Genomic DNA, 23,460 nt, shown 5'->3' with positions numbered 1-23,460 from the left:
AACTTGTAGAGAGATACACCTGTGAAAGACAGCTAGCAAAAGCAAACCTACCTTCAGAGCATGCTTAAATTCATGACGTGGGACTCTCTGGAACTGTGAACTTTAAAAGTTTAGGGAAAGTTTATCAACACAGGTTGAAAAGGTGTAAAAGCCTTTGGCCGTGTGGACAGGCTGCTCAGAGAAGCCGGTACACCCTTTCTCTGCCTGGATCCGTGCCTTGCCACATCATCACACAGATGAGCGTCTCAACCGCCAGATCCATGCTGAAAAAGAAGAAATCTTCGCTATTTCTGTTCATGCAGTGCCACCAAGTAGCAAATGTTGCAAAATTAACAGAGAAAGACTGCCTTGTCAGGGGCAAGGGCTTGAGCAGAGGTTCTGGTGTGGTTCTGGGCTCTGCCCCCTGATTTCTGGGCTCTTTATCAGGTGATTATTTGAGGCAAAATTCACAGTAGACCCAAGCAGCTGCTGTCCCACCGTGTGGCTCCTTCCCTGCTGCCCTCACGGTAGAACGGGAGGTCTCCACGACAGACTCCCGGAGAACGACTGAATTCACCTCAGTTACTTGTCAGCCAACAAGCGACCCTGCGGGGCACGTCTCCCGTTCCGCTGGGGAGGAGGACGGGAGGCTCAGGGCCGGCTCCGGGCCCTGCCCCGCCGCAGCACGCTGTGGGGCGGCAGGCGAAGGGGGCGACAGGACTGGACAGGAGGGGACAGGACTGCACCCCGGAGGAGCCGCCCGGGGTCGCCGAGGGGGAGCGGGCACCGGGTGAGGCGCGGCCCTCGGCGGGGGCTCTGCTGTAGGGGGCAGCAGCGGGACAGCCGCTACCCGCCGCGGGGGCCCTGCAGCCGGGCCCGGGGCCGGCGGGGCCCGGAAGGCGCCGCGCTCCCTCCCGGCCGCTGAGTGGCGGCGGCGCGTCACGTGTGCGCGGCCGGGCCGGGCCGACCCGAGCCGACCCGGGCCGGGCTGGGCTGAGGCGGGAGGCGGCGGCGGATTGCACGGCACTGCCCCGGGGCGAGGCGCGGAGCGACATGTCCCACCAGACCGGGATCCAAGGTACCTCCGCGGCGCTAACCGTCCTCCTTCGCCTCCGCGGTGCCCACCTGCCCCTCATGACAGCGCCTTTCTCCGCGGGTCGGGGCGCGAGGGGGGGCGGCCGTTGTAGCCGTTTAACGGCCCGTTCCCAGCGGAATTTTCTCCATTGCCAGGCTCTTTGTTGGCTGCTGGAGGAGCCCCTCTCTTTCCGCCGCGGGATGGCGGGGGGGGGGGGTGTCGAGCTGAGTGGAGGGGGGAAAAGTGCCGTTGGCATCGGCCCCGAGCGGCCGCCGCTCCGCGGGCTCCAACCCGGAGCTTCACCCCCCGTCAGGCGGGGTTTGCCCGCACGGCGGAGCGGCGGGGAGCCCGCCTGAGGAAACTGTTCACGGCAGAAACCCGTAAATGGCGAGGGGGGCTGCCCCCCGCCCTGGCTCAGGTGACTTCCCCGGGCGCAGGTTGTCCTGCGGCGGCGGGGGGAGCGGTGAGGCGGGAGCCGAGGCTGGCGTGGGGGCAGGGGGGGGCCTCTCCGGGCACCTCCCGGCTTTTTGGAGGAGCTGTCGCCTGCCCGGGGTTTGGGATGGCTCGGACAGCACGGGGGCTGCCGAGGGTCGCCGCCGGGCCCCTTGCGGAGGGAGCCCTGAGGTCCAGGAGCCCCGGTGTAGGGAGCCCACTAAAAATCCCATCGCTGGAAGCCACAAAAGGGAAAAGTGTGAGGGAACCTTTTCCCTCCCCCCCTATTTCTAGGCCTTGGTGGATGTGAGGAGCAATTAGAAAAAAGACAACGCATTGTTTCTCAGTATTACCAGGTCCCCCCGAATCACAGAATTGCTAAACAGGGATTATACCGCAGGATTATGGGGGGGGGGGGGGCGGGTTTTACTGTCTCGGTTTCTGCAGTCTGCTTGTTTGGTGACTTGTACCGTGTACTTTGCCTGCTCTCCCATATTTATTGTTGAAGGTGACTTTTGTCCCAGCCACAGCAGCCCTTAACTGCTCCTCTGTTCCCTTTTTTGTCCATTGGCTGCATTTGGTCTGCACACTTTCTCCTCTCTTCTTTTCCTTCCCCTGCATGCCAGTCTTTGCTCTTTTTTGCTGCTTCTGGCTTTAAGTTCTTCAACCTTTCTCAGGCCAGAGGTGCATCTGGGATAGCTTTTTTCCCAGGCTGGGAAAAACTGTTATAGTGGCTCTTCATTTCCTTGTTCTCCCCCCTGGCAATGCTGGAGGGAGGAGCAGAAGAATATCCTGTTGCTTACCACAAGCAAGAAGAGCGGCTAAACCTCTTCTGCTGCTCTCCTTCGTGTCTTTGAGAATCTTTTGTCCTCTGAGGAGAGCTGTAGAGAGAGAACTCGGCAGCTTTCCTGCACAGATCCTGCCTTGGCAGGCACTAATCAGGGGTCTTGTTTGCAGCAAAGCATCCCTTGTTGTGCCGTTGCTGGCTTTAGCTACAAACAGGCTACTGTCACTCATAAACAATTGCAAGATTTGGCAGCATGGGCTGCTCTTTTCTGGAAACAGAAATGAAGTCATGGGGACAGTGATATGTACCAGGCAGTTGCTAAAAGGACTGGACTTTCAAACAGGCCAGTGCAGATAAATAGTGTAGGAAGTCACAGAATGCGTTAAGGTATAGGAAAATACACTAGAATATGTTCACAGTCTTCTAACTAATTTTAAAATAACATTCCCTCTAAAATATTTGTGAAATAAACCCAAATTTTAATTCTGTAGGTCTCTGCTATGCATAAAGTTTAAGTAGAAAATAATATCACTCTGTTGTGAATTTTAAAACCTTTATGAGAAAAAAAAGCATAGATCACTTGATAGTGATATGATTTCTCAAATGTCTTGTCTCAAAATGTTACTTCAGGAGCTGTCACAGTTCTGGTAATGGTGCAGGGACTGATGTATTTTGGGCTTGTTTTGGTGTGTAGGTTTGAAATGAGAGAATAAAGAACAAAAAGATAATAGAGAAGAAGAGGACAAAAAAGAGTCCTGGGGGAACTGAAAGGTCTGGAAAGTAGCACAGTGTTTGCGTGCTGAATGGAACAGTGAGGACTGGCAGAGACGATTAGAAAAGCTGGCAGCAAATTACAGTGAGAGTCTGCACTGGTTAGTGGGAAGATGCTAACTGGGATGAAGCTGGGGTTTAACTGGTAACCCAATGCAGTTCAGCTTGTTTAATATCCCCTTTCCCTCCCATGCTGTTTTGGAATTTCAAAATAGGCCTGGGCATCACTTCGATGGGCATAAATTTAAAATGTTTTGAGTATGGGCAGTAATGTTGCTGGATACCATCTGACCATCTGTTCAGTTGGCCTCCACCTGGCTATAAATAATCCTTTTTATTTGTTTTCTGGTTTGATGTTTGTTTTGCTGGTACTATGCTGTAGGATTACTTAAAGGACCAGCTTGCAAGAAGTGTTCTTGAATAAATGCTGTACAACCCCCTGTCTACAGTATAATTAAATTGATTTGGACTCAATTATTTAGCAGAGCAGTTCAGATAAGAATGATCTTCACGTGACTCAAGCACAGTTCTTCAGTGTGCTTAGGGAAGTGAGTCTGTTGTGTTTGCGGTGTAGTGTCAATGTGAATTACGAACATCTTAAAATATTTTTAACTGCCTCTTTGTAAATTCAGTATAAAGCTATCCTGTTGCAATAGGTTGGGGTTTGAACAATGTCATCAAGATACATACAATAAGATAAGGTGATAAGAAAGATGAGCAATGAATGTCAGCCTTCACTTGTACTCTTCAGAGAGGTGTCCTCAGGAAAGACCAGCACTTTTGCCAGACAAGCTCTAAAATTTTCCTGGCGACCATAAAGTTTCTGTCTGAAAGTTTGTACTAAGCCTGCAGACTTCATGAAGCTATTGTAATTTGAGGTGCATCATATTTTTATTGTGTTGCTGTGTTAACTCTGAAACCTGAGAGTGATGATATGATGTCACCTTTAATTTTCACAATGTTGAAAATCATATGGTATGCTAGAAAGCAGGGCTGTTCTGTAGTCTTGCCTGTCATATTTTTGTGGCATGCTGGTGGCTGCAACAGTACGCAGCATAGGGGGAACATCACTCCCGTGTTCCTTTTTCAGTCCAACTTTGAAGGGCCAGTTGTAAGCTTTTCCAGTGTTGTTCTTACCTTTGTGAATGTTCTTTGTCCTAGGGAAGTGAAATGTGCTAATTTGGCTACTTTTATTTTCTCTTTTTCAGCTAGTGGAAGTGTTAAAGATACCTTTGTTGGAGCAAGAAATGGACAATACAGGCTTTTAAAAATAGTCATTGACAATGGTTAGTCAAATTTTAATCTTTTTGTCTGAGTCTTTTAGATATTTTCTAGGTGGTTTAGTGACCTACGTGTACAATTGTTTAAAAACCCAAAACTCTGCAAAACTTACTAAGGTCTTTCATATACAGAAGGTAAGATCGAAGTTTCGATGAGGCTAAGCTTTTCAGTGCAATGCTACTGTGCTTTTGGATTTGAATTTTTCTTCTGAGTGTCATTTCATATTTTACCAAGAACTGCTGTGTATTTCATATGGATAATATAAATGAGCTTATTGTTACCTTCTTACTAAAGAAAGAGTAGAGGAAAAAAATTCCATACCTGTGTAGTATTTTGGCACTTTGGTTACTTTCATTAGAGAGATTCATACACAGCAGCTAGTAACTTTAGATGAAGTATAAATGTTATCTGCCTTTTATACTGGGATTAGCTGCACGTAGAAAGTCGTGTTAAAGCAGATGTTTAAGTATTAACCTGGCTACATAGAAAATATCTTTAAAAATCTGTAACTTTGTACAAATTTTCAAAGCTAAAACTGTTCCTTAAATCTCACGTGTATGTATGAATATAAAAGTACAAAATTTCTTGCAGAACTTGAGTTTGATCTTTGAACTTACTGGCAAGTGATCAATGCTGCAAACATTGCAAGATAGAAGGCATAAATACTTTTTGTTTTAACAGCAATGATGGTTGACTGTATAAGACACTTCATGGTTTAGTCCATCTTTTCAAGTACATCAAATGCCCACTTTGGGTTGTTTGCTCTGTCTAGAATTCATTCATTCACAATACACTGAAATACCTGTTAGCTGGAGGAAGGTACGTTTATGTACATGTACATACACATACATGCTTTTATTGTTATGTAAATAACCTACTGTTGTCTTCTTTGTGTTTGCTTTTTTTAGGATGTCTTCTGACATTTTAATATTGCTTTCCTTAAGGAAGTAGCAATAGTAATATTATAGGCAGGTCACTGTGGTAAGGTCTCACTAGCACAAGGTAGCAAATGCTGACGTACCATTGAATTTATTTATTTTTTTACCATTAGGCAAGATAAAACAATATGGTTTTGTGTGTATGCTACTTTTTAATATGAAATGAAGCCTAGAAATAAGATAAAAATGGAAGACATTCCCCATTTTTTTCCTTTTTATGTTTATGTGTTTGTGTGTGTGTATATATGCATTTTGACTCTGTAAAAGCAGAATCCAGACTTTGATACTATTTGCTACAGTTCAAAAAGAAACCTCTAAAACTTCCAGAATACTGGTAGAGGGACAGATGCCTCATCTGTCTGCAGGAGCTTTCAGCAACTGCCCTTTGTCAACAGATAGTAGTCAAATTGAAACTCTGCTAACCTGAATTAATAAGAGGCTTGCTGCTGGGCAATAGAATTCCTCTGCTTTAATTTTTCTGCCTTAAATCCAAGTGAGTATAAAGCCACCTAGAGTTCAGAATTGGCAAGTACATTCTGAATACTCTGGTCTAGGTGAACAATTTCAGCTACTTAGCATGTAATTCAGAGAAGGGTCAAACACCCTCTCCCTGAGCTGTTCATGTTCTGTGACTGTGTCTTGCTCTGAAACGTTTGCTGTAGAGGCATTTGTATACTGTTGTATTTTGTCTGAAGTTTTAGAAGTTAGGTCCTAGACTCTCAAAAGCTATTTTGTATATTAGCTACTATGATGGTCCTCAAACTGTTCTAGGGTCCCATTTAAACAAGGTGTTTCTGTTTTGATTGTGGAGACTAGTATTTCTTGGGAAGCTGATACATGTTTTGAAAGACACTTTCCTTTGGAAGCTGAGATGTGATTTATAAATAAAAGTCTTGTTGCTACAGCTGTTCACATAATTAAATCTCATCTGAAGTATTCTATACAGACTTAAGCCAATTATACATAATAAACAACTTCAGTCATTTAAAGAGACCATAGTTATGAAGCTGTATTAGAAAGAGGCTTATCTACTTACATAGTCAAGTTAGAGTCATTAGTGCAAGCATATTAATTCCAAACTCTTTTCACTGTATAACTGAGTTATTGACCCCTTACAATGAGTACAGTTGCTAATATGTTATAGCAAGAGCGTCAATAATTCTAAAATTCAAAAGCTTACTCTCATCTTTTTTCTACTTACGTATTCCAGTTTGAAAATAAACTAACTGGCAGAAGACGGCTTTTATTTCCCTTCTATGTACATTATGCTAAAAACGCTAACATCAGTCTTATCCCTTCAGATCAAAGAACTTGATGACAACCAGCACGTTACTCCTCAACTATTTGTATTTGGGTTAAAGTAAGCTAGAATTTGAACATACACAGCTTTTGTAGGAATTCACCTGCTTTCACACTGAGTGTTCTTGACTTCCATTCTTGTCCATTATTGTGGACAATATTATGAAAGATGGAGTGTCTGATTAACTGTTTATTTATTGCAGTTGCTAATTTAAAAAAACAGTATTAACTGTATAGTTGCTAACCTGTGGCTTTGGTTCTTGATTATAGAGCAGCTTATTGTGGGATCCTCTAGGCGGCCAGTTGGATCATGGGAAAAGGATTATGATGCCTTTGTCCTTCCCCTTCTTGAAGACAAGCAACCATGTTATATATTATACAGATTAGATTCTCAGAATGCTCAAGGATATGAATGGATCTTCATTGCGTGGTCACCTGATCACTCTCCTGTAAGTAACAGTCATCAGAGGCTTCATGCTGTTAATGATTTTTCAACAGTGCCATTTAATCTGAATCCTAGATATGAAGGAAGGGGACTTGAGGAATGAAGCATTCCCCAACCTTCCCCTCACTTTCTCTCAAGAAAACTGGGAAAATGTCCTTCTTGAAGCTGATTGAGGAGCAATATCAGTGGGTCTAGGTGGAGTGCAGCTCATCCAATTTATTTCTAGCCTGACTGGAAGAGACAAGACAATGTTTTTGCCCTTTTTGTTTGTCTGTCAGTGTTTCATGAAAATTTACGGAAGAATATAGGACAGAAATCTCAATGGGTGTTATCATAGAGAGAAGGATTATAGTGTGAGCTCAAGCTGTTCATTCTGTTTGGCTTGCTGGCTGTCCAGCTGGCACTCGTGGATCTGTAATCTGCCACAGAATATACTGTTTCTTAGTCAATAGTTAGAGAACATAGCGGGGAGCTGAGTTTAAAGTTATGGATTTTTAGGGGAAACTAGGATGCTGTGTACGGGTTCTGGGAATGTGAGATAAGGGAAGACAGAAAGTAAAGCTATTCCCGTATTCTTACTACTTTCACTAGCAGTTATGAAGTAGCAAGAGACCAAGAGTGGGAGTGCATAGAAGAGAAGAGGTGGAAAAGGTGAGGTATAGTGGTGAGGATGGCATGACGATGAAATAAGGTGGGAAGATGGGAATGTTCGGGGAGGAATAAGTGACTATGTTAGACACAAGTTGATAGGGAACAAACATCATTAGATCTGCCTGCAGAAAATTTCATTTTTCCTCTTTGTAGTTGAACCAAAACTATCTGGAGTCACTATCAAATAAAAAATAATGATGAGTTATTTGCAGTCTGCTCTTTCTATACCTGTTGTATCCATTAGTACACAGACAAGTGACAAACGATCTAAACAATTGTGGGTTTTCCCATTTAAAATTAGTAAAGATTATGTTGACATTTTTTTTACCATTTGAAAAAAAGCTCATGCTCTTACTTAAGCTGCAATTTAGTTTTGGAACTACTTTGATAATAATGCATAGTATCATGCCCTTGAGAATTTAATAGTGTGTGTGAGTGTCATGATCCAGAGTTTATTCTTTAGTAAGAATTACATCTTCAAAATGCAGTTTCAACACTTAAAATGTTTGTTCCAGAAAGATGTTTGTTAGTGGACTTGGTACACCAATGTGCTGTATTGTCTGCGTACATCAAAATAAAAAAAGAACCCAAACCAAATCAACACTGTTTTATGATATGCTAGGTTCGTCAAAAAATGTTGTATGCAGCAACGCGAGCAACACTTAAGAAAGAATTTGGAGGTGGTCATATTAAGGATGAAGTATTTGGAACTGTACAGGTATGTTTTTCTTCTTAAAGTCAGCACACAGACTTTAAATACTAAATACAGTAGCTGATGTTACTGGTATGAATTTGTGGTGTTTCTGCTCTTATTTGATTATAAGGAAAATAGAGTTAAAAGCTATGTGTATTATCCAAATGTTAAAATGTAATTGCTCTCATTTGAACAAGTAACTAAGTATAGTTAACACTTTCAGATGGAGCTGGTTCCGAAGGAAGGGGGGGAGTTTGAGATTTGGGGAAGAATAGAGGGTATTGTAGTGGGGAAAAAAATGTGGAAGAGACATGGGCTGTTATGGTGGACAGAGAAGTCCCTAAGGACATGGGGCTAATAATTCTGCTGCTCACTGAGTAAATAATTTCTTATATTCAGCATTAACCTTCATTACCTAACAAACCTCTCTGGAGAGGCTGTATTCTAGAGAAGTAGATAACTGAGTTGCTAAGAGGGTTTACTGGTAGAGGTCGTTATTTTTTTCTTGCCCGTTCAATCAACTAATCTCTCACCATCACTTGCACCAAACCATTAGCAGTCTATGCAATATGTAGAGTTTGGACTCTTTGAGTTTCAGGCTGCCCAGGGAGGTTGTGGAGTCCCCTTCTCTAGAGATTTTCAAGACCCGCCTGGATGCAGCCCTGAGGGATGTGCTTTAGGCAGTCCTGCTCTAGCAGGGGAGTTGGACTAGATGATCTCTAGAGGTCCCTTCCAACTCTGAAGATTCCGTGATTCCGTAGGGCTAGGCACAAGTCTGAGCTTCCTTCTCAATTGTAAAGAAGGAGGATTGCATTTGCCTATTACTGTTATTTCAGAATGTGTTTGGCGTACTTAGAGGATGAAGTCAATGTAACCCACTTTCTCCAAGATCATTATGTTACAGCTTAATAGATCTTAAAATTGTTGGGTTTAGTGTCTTTATAAGCTGCTTAGTTGTAGCTGGCCTCTAATGTTCATCCATGTGAAAATCACAGGTTCTTCAAAGTATTTAAGTTGCAAACCTCACTCAGAATCTTGATCATCAGCATCCAGTGCATTACTCTGTCTTTATTTTGTTAGACACAGGGATGATTTAATTGCAACCAGCTCTGTTATCCTGGTAGAACCTGGTTATGGTCTCGCCTGCGACTTCATGTGTATTAACCTCAATACCTCTGTGCTCCTGAAACAAGACATAATGCAACATTGGCACTGAAAATTGTATTTGGGAAGGTCTGTCTCTTTCAGAAAGGGAAGAGCTAAGAAGGAGCTTTCTCTTTGTCCTCATAACTTGAGTGTAAATCACATTCATACGATTGCATAAAGTCCTGCCCTTTTGTGAGTGACCACCTTAATTATAAAAGTACAACAGTATTTGCCTCTGGTATCAACTTCTCTGGAGAGGGCCAGAACTGACACAGAGTATTAAGGAATTTCCCAAAGTGATAATCAGAATTCATCACGTCTGTGATGTTCCATCCTAAACTATTTGCAGTATCATGTGCTTACTCCCTGTCCTAACACAGCATTTCTGTCTCCCATTTTTTATGTAGAAAACTACCAAAAAGCTACCAGTCTGAGCATGCAAATTTTATTAGAGAATAGATTTTAATATATTTTTTAATTTATTAGAATTGTGGCAATTTTGTGAGGTTTTGTCCAAGAAGACTTAATTACTTCATGCATGCGGTCTTCATTAATGCTAATTTTTGAATTAGCAAGGTAGTTAGGGACTGATTGCGGAAATGCTGCTTGCGATACAATTGGGTACAAGAGCAGCCAGTGGACCCTGCTGTACAGGAAAATGAGCTGAATTTGCAAATGCATCTACACTTGTAACCAATTCAAAAAAGACCATAGCTGTATGAGAAGTAACTGCTTTTTTTATGCTGCATATAGCATCTTTGAAGAAAACTTTTATTATCAAAAATGATCAATATTGATATTGTACTTTCAGGATGATGTTTCACTGAATGGATATAAAAAATATTTGATATCGCAGTCCTCCCCTGCACCTCTGACTGCAGCAGAAGAGGAACTTCGACAAATTAAGATTAACGAGGTACCTATAATGTCTTAGAGCATGGGTGGGAAACTGGGTGCAGAATTCCAAACGTATTGTAGGAAAAAGCCTTTCTAGGGTAAAAAAAGGCAGAACAGAAAATGGAAAGCTTCAGAAAGTTTGCATGAATAAAAATATAAATTTATCTCTCAGTGAGTTGAGTTTGTAGGATGATGATGGCTGGAGTTGAAGTGGCGTGATCTTGTTCAGTTTGCAAGGCCTACTGTCTGAGTCAGAGGCCCCGCAACCACAGAGTTTAATTGTTGCTGCTTTGGCCCTTAACATGCTTCTAGTGTCACTAGATGTGCTTCATTGTGAAGGGTGAGCGAGCACTGGCACAGCTTGCCCAGAGAAGTTGTGGAGTCTTCATCTTCAAGATACTCAAAAGCCATCTGGACAGAGACCTGGGCAACTCCCTCTAGGTGTCCCTGATTGAGCAGGGTGGTTGGACAAGATGACCTCTGGAGGTGCTTTCCAACCTCAACCATTCTGTGATTGCCTACATACATACACTTCCCATGGTGCAGAAATTGTGAAGCAAACACAAAATAGCAAATGTTGCAGTGAATTATTGCCAGGAGTATTTCAGCAGCCTTATCCCTAGAGGAAACACACTTAGCAAACTTCCAGCACCAGTGCACGTGTCCTTAAGGCTGAGGAAGTGAATGGAATTCCAATAAAAATAAAATAGAAATCCAAAACAAGTAGCTAGTCCTTTTAGGAGACTGATTTGCTTTTGCTACAAATGCTTTATAGAAAAACGTCTAACAAATGCCTTTAAACAAATAATTTGATGATTGCCATCTAGCTATTGACTGAAAAGTTTAAGGATTCTTTTCTCACGTTTTTCCTTCACTTGGTCACTGTTTGTGTTCAGAGATGTACTAAAATAGGTCATGTGCTGATTTTACTAGTTCTTTAGGCTTGTATTTTACAGCCATGGTACATGTGTACATGGTACATGGTTTATTTCTGCAGCTGGATGTCAGCAAACCATCGTGTTAAATCCAGCTTGGTATCTTCTCTAATGTTTTCACTCTACCGTGATGTTGCTGCAATTTGGTTGTTTATTGACTTTTTTTTCTCAGTGGCATCTTTTGTTATTTTCCATGTCTTAATTTTGATTAATGCAATGTAGAAATGCACTCATTATCAAACACCGCATTTCACTTGAACAGCTTTAAAAGAAAACCCACTAATGAATGTAAATCTTCTGTGGTATTGATGATCATTTCTGGCTATTAGTATTATCTCTTATGCACTACATACATTGTGTTTAACAGGTGATTCATGCAGACTAAAACCTTATGTGCTATTATGAAACTTCAGCAGCGATAGTTGTGTTTTTTAGAGATACATAAACTGTAGATTGCTGCCGGTTTGGCTTGCTTTGAAGCATCTTGTAATGCATGAACTTACGTTATTTCTGTCTTCGCTGTTTCCACCTTTATGAAGACTGGAATTAGCCTCAGAAAACTGAAAGCTTTCTGATTAAAAAAAAAAATAGTTTTCCATATGCATATTCTTTCCTAATTACCCTAAGAAATATTTTATTGGGTCAGATCAAAGGATCACCTAGTCTGCTGTCAAGTCCCTGAGTGAACAACAGCAGAAATCTAGGAAGGGTGTAAGAGCCGGGCAAGATGGCCATAATTCCCTCAAATACTCTTCTGTTGCCACAATGTTTGCAGGTAGGGATCTTCCTGAGCAAAAGATGATGCCTTACTATATAGTTGTTCTTAATGAGTTTTTTGTCCATCATGTAGTCTTGTCATTTTCTAAATCCACACAACGTTTTTGTTAGCCACGGATCCTCTGGCAGCATGTTCCACAGCGTGACAAAATACTGTGTAAAAAGCCATCACCTGCTATCTGCTAGTTTATTCTGATATCCCTACAGATCGTGTGGGGAAGGCAGAGAAAAGTCATTAAGTGATTCCTCATTTTCCCCCTCCCCCTTTTACAAAGCCAATCGTATCCCAGAAAGCCAACCACATGCTGGGCTGCGTCAAAAGCAGCGTGGCCAGCAGGTTAAGGGAGGTGATTCTGTCCCTCTACTCTGCTCTGGTGAGACCCCACCTGGAATACTGCATCCAGCTCTGGAACCCTCAGCACAGGAAAGACATGGATGTGTTGTAACAAGTCGAGGGCCACAAAAATGACAGGAGGAATGGAATACCTTTCCTATGAGGACAGGCTGAGAGAATTGGGATTGTTCAGCCTGGAAAAAAGAAGGCTCCTTGTGGCCTTTCAATTCTTAAAGGGGATTAATTTTCAATAACAAAGATGGGGACAGACTTTTTAGCAGGGCCTGCTGCGATAGGACAAGGGTTAATAGTTTTAAACTCAAAGAGGGCAGATTCAGCCTAGATTTAAGGAAGAAATTTTTTTTTATGATGAGGGTGGTGAAACCCTGGACCAGGTTGCCCCGGGAGGTGGTAGATGCCCCATCCCTGCAACATTCAAGGTCAGGTTGGGCAGGGCTCTGAGCAACCTGATCTAGTTGAAGATGTCCCTGCTTATTGCAGGGGAAGTTGGACTAGATGACCTTTAAAGGTCCCTTCCAACCCAAACTATTCTATAATTCTATGTCCATGGACCTCTGTTGTATTCCTTATCAGTTACCTCTTCTGGGGTGGAAGAGTCCTAATCTAGGTAGTTCTTCCTCCTAAATAAGGCACTCCCTTCTTCTGATCCTTTTGCTTTTCTCTGCAGTTTTTCCAGTTCTGCTATGTAATTTATGAGATGGAGGGATGGGGAAGCCAGAACTGCATGTGGTATTCAAGATGCAGGCATGTTACTGGTATCTACAGTGCGTAATGATGTGTTCTCTTCTCTACTCTTTTTCTAACAATTCATAACATTTCATATGTGGGTGGGGAGTGTTGGGGTTTTTTGGTTTTGTTTGGGTTTTGTTTTTTTTGGTGAAGACTGGCCACTGGGCTTATATTTTTGGATATATTCAGTCCACCTGCAAGGTCCTCCTAAATGGTAGAAGCTAGCTTAACTCCCATCACCACATGGGTAGAAGAATTTTTTTCCTCTTGCGTATGTTACTTTACATTTATTCATAGGAAATTTCATCTGTCGTTTTATCCACCACTCCACTCAGCAGCCATCACTAACAATTGTGAATTGAAATATTTTTTGACTCAGGTGTTTTTGTTTTGCTTTAACGGTCTGAAATATGTTGCAGTATGGACAAGTAGATTTTGTTCGTTTTCTTAGATCTGGAGTTACGTTGGGTTATTCTCTTCCCTTGCCTCTCATTCCCTTACCACGCTTCACAGCTTGGTTTTATGTTTGGGTTTTTTAATACTTGTATTTTAATATGGTTTATACACTATGGTATTTTATTATGGTTTCTTATTTTTGTGATGCTTATTTTTATGTTTACTAATCGGGCTTTTATGCAGATATATTTTGCAAATGTTTTTTATCTAACCTTCTTCATAAATTTGTCAATCTTTATACGTAAGTAAACTCTTCCACCTGCTTTTTCCTCCTCTTTCCTTGTTGCCGACAAGCTGTTCGTTAAAATGTGGAGTATAATTTAGTGTTTCCCCGAGTATCTTTGTTTTTTATTTTTTTTTATCAGTTTGTTTCCTGTTTCATTAGCATGCCTTTTTAATTAAAGCTGAATATCTTCTAGTTGATAGATCTAAGACCCATGCTTTCCATTTTGTACACTTTTCTGACTTTTGCTGTTTTATCACCAATGTTAAATGTATTTATGAAATTTGTGAAATTATAACAGGAAGTCAATATATTCAAAAGCTAATACTTAGACAATAAGTTCAGACTTGGGAAAACTGGAGGCCAGAACTCATTTTGAGAGAAAATTCATGAATGCTAAGATAAACATAAATTCTTTTAAAATGGCATTAAAATAACTGTTCTTTTCTCTCAAATAATTTGCGACTAACATAACTGGATTATGAACAATTGTCTAGCTTGCAGTGACCCTGGATTTTTTTACTTTGTGTTAGACTTTCTAGAAGTCAAGATTTTGGTTTGTTTGCTTTCTTTTTGGTATAGGCTTTTGGGGGGAGAGTGTTGAAGCAGGAGGGAGGGAAGTTGCTTTGCTTTTCCTTCAAGAAGATCTGTTTTTGTTAGAATTTCTCTTTTCCTCCAAAAATTTTGACTCCCTGGAAATGGCATTTGTATGTTTTGATCTAAAATTTTTCAAGATACAACAAAGTTTATAAGCAATATTGTCAGTTCAAAAGTATAATGCAGCATATGAAAATCAAGCTCTTTCCTCCTGGCTTATTGTATCTTTATACCAGAATTTAACTTAGAGCTTCTTCACTGACATTTGAGCCAGTTTTCCCTCTGATGATTCTGTTGGCTCTGCAAAGCTAGCTGTTTCAAAGATATGAAACTGTTTTCAGGTAAGTGTGAGAATGTGACCTGTAAATTAAAAAATGCAAATCTGTTGTATCTGGGGATGATGTTTAGGGTAGTTTATTCTTGGAATAGCTCCTGCTGACTCTGTATGTAACCACATGAAATGCATTGTCAGTTATTGTATGAAACCAAACGGATGCTTGCAAAGGTTTCTGTTTACATCTTCTCTGTTGACTTGTGTTCCAGGTACAGACGGACGTTGGTGTAGATACCAAGCATCAAACATTGCAAGGAGTAGCATTCCCTATTGCAAAAGAAGCTATTCAGGCTTTGGAGAAATTGAAAAATAAGAAACTGAATTATGTACAACTGGCAAGTATAAAATACTTCAACTATTTTTTAATAGTGAGTATAAAATACATTACCCGCACATTAAACAATGTGCGCAGATGACGTACATTGATAAATTACTATCCTGTATTAGATTAATTAAATATTTTTTTCATCCTGTCGTGTTCTCTGGTTTGCTTTCTGTGTATTAACTATATTCAGGTTTGCTTTGTTAACAGCAAATTGATATGAAAAATGAAACTATTATTTTGGCCAACACGCTTCATACTGAACTTAAGGACTTGCCAAAAAGAATTCCAAAGGATGCTGCGCGTTACCACTTTTTCCTGTATAAGCATGCCCATGAAGGAGACTATTTGGAATCCATAGGTATGAGAAAATTCCCCAATATGAAATTTAATTGGCTTGTTTCAAGTAATTTAGTAATTTGAGGCAGAGAGAAAGATGTGTCATAAAAGTAAATTGTCTGTCAGCATGATCATGAATTTCAGAGTCATTTGGTTGTGAAACTGACTTCTGGAGAGTCCTTATGTTTAGAAAGTAGTGAGCTATCCCTTTTGATTATGAACACCCATAAATCAGTTGTCATGTGAAAACATAAAGATACTGGCCGTTCTGTCATGCCCCATTGGAAATGAAACACTGCTGAAGCAAAAAAGATCCAGAACGGTGTTACATTTTTCCCTTTCAGACTGCATAGTTGATTTGCAACGTCTCTCTGCTCAAAATGATTTTATGAAACAGGTTTTGATGGGAGTATAGTTATGGTCTGGTTTGTGTTTTTTTCCTGCAGTTTTCATCTACTCTATGCCAGGATATACCTGTAGTATACGAGAACGAATGCTCTACTCTAGTTGCAAAAGTCCGCTGTTAGAAATTGTAGAAAGACAGCTGTGGATGCAGATAATTAGAAAGGTAAGTACACTGGGTATACTGATATTTTCTCCATCCCTCTGTTCCATTCTTAATGTCTAACTAGAACTGTCTCTGCCACCGCCCACTCTAAACAATGAAAAGTGTTGTGTAACTATTAAAGTTTGTCCTAAACAAGAAATACTTCTTGATAAAGCTCCAGATACAAAGTCAAGTCATAGAAGCTTTTCTCTAGATCATAATTTCTGCATTTTCATAGCTTTAACAAATTTATCCTTGTGCATCAAGGGCATGTTTTGAGAATACTTTGAAGGACTCTTTAGAACTAACAAGGCCTGCTGTATTTTGGACCACAACACGTTGCTGTTGTTGAACACTAAATTCCTTTAAAGCAAAGGTTATCTAGGGATTTTCAAAATAATTTCAAGCTGCAGTTCTGGAACTTAAAACTGGTATTTTAGGAGTCCTTGATGGGGCAAACAAAGATTTGCAAGTAAGCTGATCTTTTCACATTGTGTAGATTTTACTACTATGGAATTAGTTGCTTCTCACCTCCAGAGCAGAGACCACTGGAATGGTCCATTTATGGAATACATGACTTGTGGTTACATTCTTAACACTTGTGCTGTATATTTAGAAAATATTTGAAGCTTGGTTTCTGTGGGGATTATCTAAATCTATCTAAGTCTATCTAAAAAAATAGCAGAGTTAATACTAACCATTTTAACCAAGGTGACATGAATTAAGTAGATTATCACTACGTGTTTTTATGTGCAATCATTTCTCAGAAATTTCCTTTCAACAAGAAAATAAATGCACCATGTGACTCCTGAAATTCCCATAGACGTATTTCTGAAGGATGGACTTGTAACAGCAATACCGTGGCTGACAAGCCCATCAAGTGCTATGGTTTGGCAGGCCATGAAGTGTCGAGTGCTCAGCAGAGCAGGGCCAAGGCATTTTTCTGAATTCTAAATTCCTGCAATTCGAAAGAGTGGGGTTTGGCTGGAGAACAGTATTTTCTTTCCATTCAGGTTTATATGCTTAAATTTGAAAAACGAAAACAACCTCCCCTTTTGTTCATTAAACTTATTTTAGCTTTTCCCTGGCTTGAGTACTTGCTGAGTTGCAGTAGCCAGGTAATCATATAAGCTGTTTGTACTCCTCCACTTCTATCCCAAGAGACAAAAATATGTAGGCACATTGCTTTTGCAGTTAGTGTTAAAAGCACGTTTTAGTGAAAAATTTTAATTCTTAAAATATGGAGATTACATTGGGACAATGAAAAGTTTTTTATTTTAGAAGGGAGAATAAAGAATCGACATTGTAGTTCTGAAAGATCGGCACGCTGCTTTCTTATCTTTTATTGAGGAATACTTTATAGATGACTAAATATGCCCTTGTTTCCGCATGGAATGTGCACTCCTAGTTAGTATTAATATGTACCCTGTGCTAAAGCTTGGGACAGAGGAAGTTTCTTGGCATATGTACTGTGTAGTTGTGCTTATATTTCAGGAAAAATAATTAAGTCAAATCACACTTAATACCGGTAAGAGTATAGTGGATTCTCAGAAAAACTGTCCAAGATTGCTCAGGGCATTAGGCACAAGATGGAGAACGTTTCATGCCAGACTCTGAACATCACTGCACATCTGGTTTTAATACAGTATTTAGAACTTCAGCAAAATTTTGAAATGTTTTAAAATACGTCTGTAAGATGAATATGATGAATGTTGGCTTTTTTTCCCAGATTGAAATAGATAATGGTGATGAGTTAACTGCTGACTTTCTTTATGAAGAGGTTCATCCAAAACAACATGCTCACAAACAAAGTTTTGCTAAACCGAAAGGTCCTGCAGGGAAGAGGGGAATACGAAGACTGATTAGAGGTCCAGCAGAGACTGAAACACCGAGTGATTAGAAACTGTTGTTTGCATTTGTTATAAAGTATTACAGTAAGAAATTAAATTCTGGCTTTTGGTGATGAACTGAAATCATTCCATTCATAGATGCTAGGGAAAAAAAAAAAAGGCTCTTTTTACTCTTCTGTCTTCTGACCTCAACACTTTTTATATTGTTACATGATTATATTTGTTGACCGTGTTTTATAACATGTGGAAGAGCTAATTATTGTAAAGCTAAAAGAGGAAGACTAAGCTAGTACCCCTTTATTTTAAATTAGAATCCATTATTTAATAGCTGTACATGTGATCATAAACTTTGCAGACATAAGACTGTGGCCCGTGTATTCTGTGGGTAAGTTGCAGCTCTGTACCTAGAGAACAGACCTGTCGTCTTAGGAGTAGCCTGTTGAAACCCGTGAGACTTTCCACGTGAGAAGAGCTGAAGGACTATACAGCATTGTCTCAGATAAATCCTTAGTTTTCCTTGTAGCTCTTATGGACAATAGTACTATAGAAGTTTTTGCCATGGTGCATTGTTGGGTTTTGTTGTTGTTTGGTTTGGTTTTGTTTGTTTTTTTTTTTTTTTTTTTTTTGTAATAGAAAAGATAAACTCAAATCCGTTATCCATCAATTAATGCAAGTGTTCAGGAACAGCTGGATATTTTCCCATGCAAAAGCATGCTCATTTCAAATTTATAACTAATTTCATGGAATTATCTTTTAAAGAAATATGACATAAAACCACTAAAGCTTTTCCAGACTTCTATACCACTCATCCGCCTTACATATTAAGTACTGAATGACCAAGGAAAAGGTGATTAAAAGTGCATGAGTTAGTATACTCAGTAGATTATGGATCTGCTTTTGAAGCAATATGCTTAAAGTTTCCAATAAATAATTGATTATCTATGCACTTGGATCTAAAACTGTGTAAGTTCAGTAAAAATGGAAATAGACTTGCTTTATAATGGTGAGTTATTCTTGAGATTCTAGTGTGTTAGTAGTATCAACTGCAGTTTTAACTTTCAAAGTATTTTGAAAATGACTTTTCCTGAACGTTTGAACTTTAATAGTAACTTAAATCTGTAACAAAATCCAACTAGGTCTTGAATAACTGCTGGCAGCACCTGGTTAGGATTTTTTCTTTTTTTTTTTTTTTTTTTTTCCCTCCCTCTTCCCTTCTCCAAAATACTAAAATCACCCAGAATAGTCTAAACTTGATTGAACCATGAGTAATGTGTTTAATAGGAAGAAGAAAATTAGATTATTTTAATAAGTGGATTAAAAAAGCATTAGATGTGGAAATCAAGTATTGGATGACCGTAAATATTTAAAATTGTGTAATGAGGCAAATACTAGCGGAGAGATTATATTCCCCAGTGGGGACTTGCTTTTTAGTGTCTTGTATATGAGCTTTGTGTTCTTTGAAATTTTTTTTTTTAAAGCTACATGGGAGTTGGCAAGTCTTGGTTCACAGCGTATTATCATAGATGCTGGGTGTACACATTATAGAGCTGAATCACGTGTTTACCTGGTGGAAGACAGATTTTAACCTAGTTTTGTAGGGAAATAATGCTTTGACACTACTTAGCTCCTGATAAAATTTGTTTTATCTTCTGTATTTTTTTGTTTGGAGATATTAGCTTGTTATTGACGTCTGGGATTGCACTACATAATCTGAAGATTGGAATAGTTTTGGGTTTACTGTGGTTTTTTTCTACGCTGTAGAAATTTGACACCTCACCTTTTTTCATTTAATCTGATACACTACATCACTCCAATTCAATAGCTCTTGATCCTCAGCTAATCTGCTTGCCCTTAGCTACTGTGTTCTTTTTCTGCCTCTTGCCTTCTCCCTCTAGGGCAAGGAGCTGCCCTTTGGAGTGTTTCGTTTATGAAGTACCTGTCAGGCAAATGTCATTGTGTTTTTAAACATGATTAATGTGTGCACAGCTCATTGTTCACCGTAATTAAATGTATTTTTAGTTGAACTCAATCTTTGCAGCACACCCACTTCACTTTGGTTTGGTTTTTGGTTTGTTTGTTTGTTTGGTTTGTTTTTTTTTTTTTTAAAGGGAAACCTTTGAATGTAGCAGTTAAAAATTACTGCTGGAGGGTTTTTTGTTTGCATTTAGTATTCCTGCCCACGCGTTAGCCATACCGAGAGTGCACATACATTTTTACGCTTATTTGAGCCAGTAAAGAAGTTCAGCTTTTTGATACCAAATGTTTTAAATAATGAAGAGTTTGACCTGTTACGGTTATGTGCATGTTGTGGTTTTTTTTGTGTTTTTTTTTTTTTTTTTTCCCTAATCCTGACCTAGGCAGATGAGGATAGGAGGTAGAAAGCTTAATCTGGAGGATGCTGAGAGCTGGTTAAGTGATTATGTGAGGGTCTTTATAATGAGCTGCTCTAGAGTTTGGCCCGAACCAGACATTGTAAATTCTCTTCCTTCAAAATATTCTATGTGGGTGTACAAACCCCCGACCAGCCAGCAGAAAGTCATGTCCTGAGCTTATTTCCCCCTCGCCTTTCCCCGAAGAGATAACCGTGTGAAGTCTTGCGCTGCCGACTGCCCCTCCAGGCCTCTCGTAGCTGTTCTCCTGACATAGCAATAAGAAGCATCTGATGTTTTTGGAAAATCTGTCACGTTTACATCTGCGTAGTTGCCTCACATAACACTACTGCTGTTAATGAATGTTCAGAGCCAGCACAAAATGAGGGCATTAATGAAAGTTATTCCTTAACTGTCTCTGGTCATTTAATAATTGAAAGTGTCCGTTCAAATTATTGTTGGCCTTCATAAAGCCCAAAAGCAATGCAGCTGCTTGCACTTAACTCACAAGCTATTAAATAGTTAATTAAAATGACAGGTAATTATTTTTGAAATGTTTCTGTTGCAAGGTAGGAAGTATTTGATCTTTTAAAACACTCCTATCAGAGGTTTGTAAAACTAATCAAGGTAATAATTGCTCTATTACTTGGATAAACACATTGATAAAGGAAACTTTGGATTTACGGTGTCTATATATTCAATGAAAACCACCTTCAGATGCTAAAATTAACTAAGTTTACCTTATCTATTTTGTAATTTACTTTATAAATAAAGATTGATGCTTTAGTTTGGTGGTGTCCGAATCATTTCCTAATCTCTTTAACAAAGATCTGTATTCTAACCTGACGGTCTGTAACGGGCAGTTCCTGCGGGACTGGAAAGCAGCACAGAAGAAGTGATTGCAGGGTGCAAGGAGGGAGATGGGCAGAAACAGAATTCCTGGCTTTTGCGATTGGAGAAAAATCATTATGTTAGAAACAGCTACTTTCCTTTTGCCTTATGGAAGCAGCACAGAGGCCTCCGCAGCGTGATCCAAGTGTGTTTATCTCTTGAGGTTTTTATGCTTGCAATAATAAGCCCCTTCAAAAAGTTTTAATATGCTGAAGTAGTTGATGAGTAATTTAACAGTTCTATCTGTTGTTATTTGCTCAGCATGAGGTAGTATAATTAAACTGCTCAAGTGATGTTGTTCCATTAATGGTTTTTTGTTTAAACTGAAAGTAGGTTGCATGAAGTCTTCCTACTGACTCAAAGTCAAGCTGAAAAGAACATTTAGCGGTTTGGCTTTTCTTTTAAATGTCCTGCCAGCGCACGTCCACAGGGAAATCAGCGATACGGCAATTTTGCAGTTGAGAGAAGGAAATTTGAAGATGTGTTGAACTAGGATTTAAGAGAATAATTTTAATGCTAAATGCTGTACAGGAAGACGGCTATTCCTGTAAGAGGAGGGGACAGGCTAGGCCTCTATGTGACCATGAATAGCAGAACCAGTTTTATTTGTCTTTTGGTCAGTGGGTGTTAAAAAAAACTCTCATTGCACCAGCTATAAAGATGAGGCTTCCCATCTCAATCATATTAAGTACTATGGCTGGTGAAAGGTGTGTTGGCTCAAAAGGCAACTGTACGAACTGATTACACCTAATGACCTCCTCCCATCCTGTTCAAAGTTAATGAGCTGCAAACTGCATAAAGCCATCACATTCCAGTGCAGTATCTCCACATACGTGTCCTGTTGTTGCACTCTGTCCTCAGCAGCCACTAATGGCTCATGTCCTGGCCCTGGGGCTGCGCAGACACATCTGCTCTGACCCACAGCAGCCGTTCTGTTACCTCCTGCTGCATCCAAGGGGAGAACTGTTGCCCTTCATAAGAGATTTCCTTAACAGCAATTTTCTTTGGCTCATTAGCATTTGCTTTTATCCTGCTGCTTCTTTCTAGTCTTAGTTGGAATTGTAATAAATCACTCTTGCTGGTTTTTGTTCATACTTCTTTCTGGAGGTGAGTAAATTGCTTTATGTTACAGTTCTTGAGACCCTTAACGTGCAAAAGGTTGGCTCTTTCACTGAGTGATATGAGGATAGCGATCCTCAGATGCCCTTCATGGCACCTTCCCCACCAAGACAGGACGTAGGCTAGCCGTCTTAGCCCTCTATCCTGAGAACATCTCCCATTCCCAGCGCTCTTCACCCACCAGGAACGGGTACCAGACTTACTCTCACCACCAGTTCTATGGAACTAGATAATCCCTTTACTCACAGAGAACGGGATGACCATGAGCCAACAATGTGCCCTTGTGGCCAAGGCCAATGGCATCCTGGGGTGCATCAAGAGGAGTGTGGCCAGCAGGTCGAGGGAGGTCATCCTCCCCCTCTGCCTTGGTGAGGCTGCACCTGGAGTACTGCGTCCAGTTCTGGGCTCCCCGGTTCAAGAGGGACAGGGAACTGCTGGAGAGGGTGCAGCAGAGAGCTACAAAGATGATTAGGGGATTGGAACACCTCTCTTATGAAGAAAGACTGAGGGACTTGGGTCTCTTCAGTCTGGAAAAAAGATGGCTGAGCAGGGACCTTATCAACACTTATAAATACTTAAAGGGTGGGTGTCTGGAGGATGGGGCCAGGCTCTTTTCAGTGGTGCCCGGCGACAGGACAAGAGGTAACGAGCACAAACTTGAGCATAGGAAGTTCCACCTAAACATGAGGAGGAACTTCTTTACTTTGAGGGTGGCAGAGCACTGGCACAGGCTGCCCAGAGAGGTGGTGGAGTCTCCAACTCTGGAGACATTCAAAACCTGCCTGGACGTGTTCCTGTGCAACCTGCTCTAGGTGACCCTGCTCTGGCAGGGGGTTGGACTAGATGATCTCCAGAGGTCCCTTCCAACCCCTGCCATTCTGTGACTCTGTGTGAAAGCCTTACTGTAGTAATTAATCCAAAGAAGTATGGATCCTAGGCTAGTTTAATGTTTTTGCAGGGAATAAACGAACCAGAAGTCAGCTACTCTTAGCCCCTGTTAGTGTCTGTAGGTGCTGACTTTACTGTATTAAGACCTCGGAAAAAATCTTGGGGTGGGGGGAGGGGGAAGGGGATTTTGGTGCTTTCAAGGGCCTGGTCTGAACTAGAAACTGCAGGTGAGCAAATGCAGGTGAAATGTATAGCACTCTGCCTTCCTCTAAAATGACAGAGTCTTTAAAGATTGCTTGCTATTTCTCAACGTAAAAAGAACAGAAATACAAAT

General features: G+C 40.5%; 1 protein-coding gene across 2 annotated transcripts; it reads left to right on the top strand.

Annotated features, from left to right (window-relative positions):
* Window positions 1-874: 874 nt before the first annotated feature.
* On the top strand, window positions 875-21,014 carry TWF1 (twinfilin actin binding protein 1). Of its 2 annotated transcripts, none has more exons than XM_074566934.1 (9): window positions 875-1,057; window positions 4,253-4,330; window positions 6,833-7,011; window positions 8,281-8,376; window positions 10,310-10,414; window positions 15,011-15,136; window positions 15,334-15,484; window positions 15,909-16,030; window positions 17,739-21,014. In XM_074566934.1, exons 1-9 carry the CDS (start codon window positions 1,033-1,035, stop codon window positions 17,907-17,909), a joined length of 1,053 nt encoding a protein of 350 aa, XP_074423035.1. In that variant the 5' UTR covers window positions 875-1,032; the 3' UTR covers window positions 17,910-21,014. The 2 variants fall into 2 exon arrangements, with proteins under 2 accessions (XP_074423035.1, XP_074423112.1); XM_074567011.1 differs by having other exon boundaries at window positions 909-1,057; window positions 10,310-10,418; window positions 15,015-15,136.
* The last annotated feature ends 2,446 nt before the right edge of the window (window positions 21,015-23,460 follow it).

Source organism: Larus michahellis, chromosome 1 (genome assembly GCF_964199755.1).
Source record: "Larus michahellis chromosome 1, bLarMic1.1, whole genome shotgun sequence".
In the NCBI taxonomy this organism is placed as follows: Eukaryota; Metazoa; Chordata; class Aves; order Charadriiformes; family Laridae; genus Larus; species Larus michahellis.
The sequence above is the reverse complement of the archived record's forward strand: the minus strand, read 5'-3'. Positions and strand labels throughout refer to the sequence as shown.

Coding starts and splice junctions, on each gene's coding strand:
- TWF1 (XM_074566934.1), top strand. CDS start 1,033: ATGTCCCACCAGACCGGGATCCAAG. Junction 8,377..10,309: donor AAGTATTTGGAACTGTACAG/GTATGTTTTTCT, acceptor TTGTACTTTCAG/GATGATGTTTCACTGAATGG. Junction 10,415..15,010: donor GACAAATTAAGATTAACGAG/GTACCTATAATG, acceptor CTTGTGTTCCAG/GTACAGACGGACGTTGGTGT.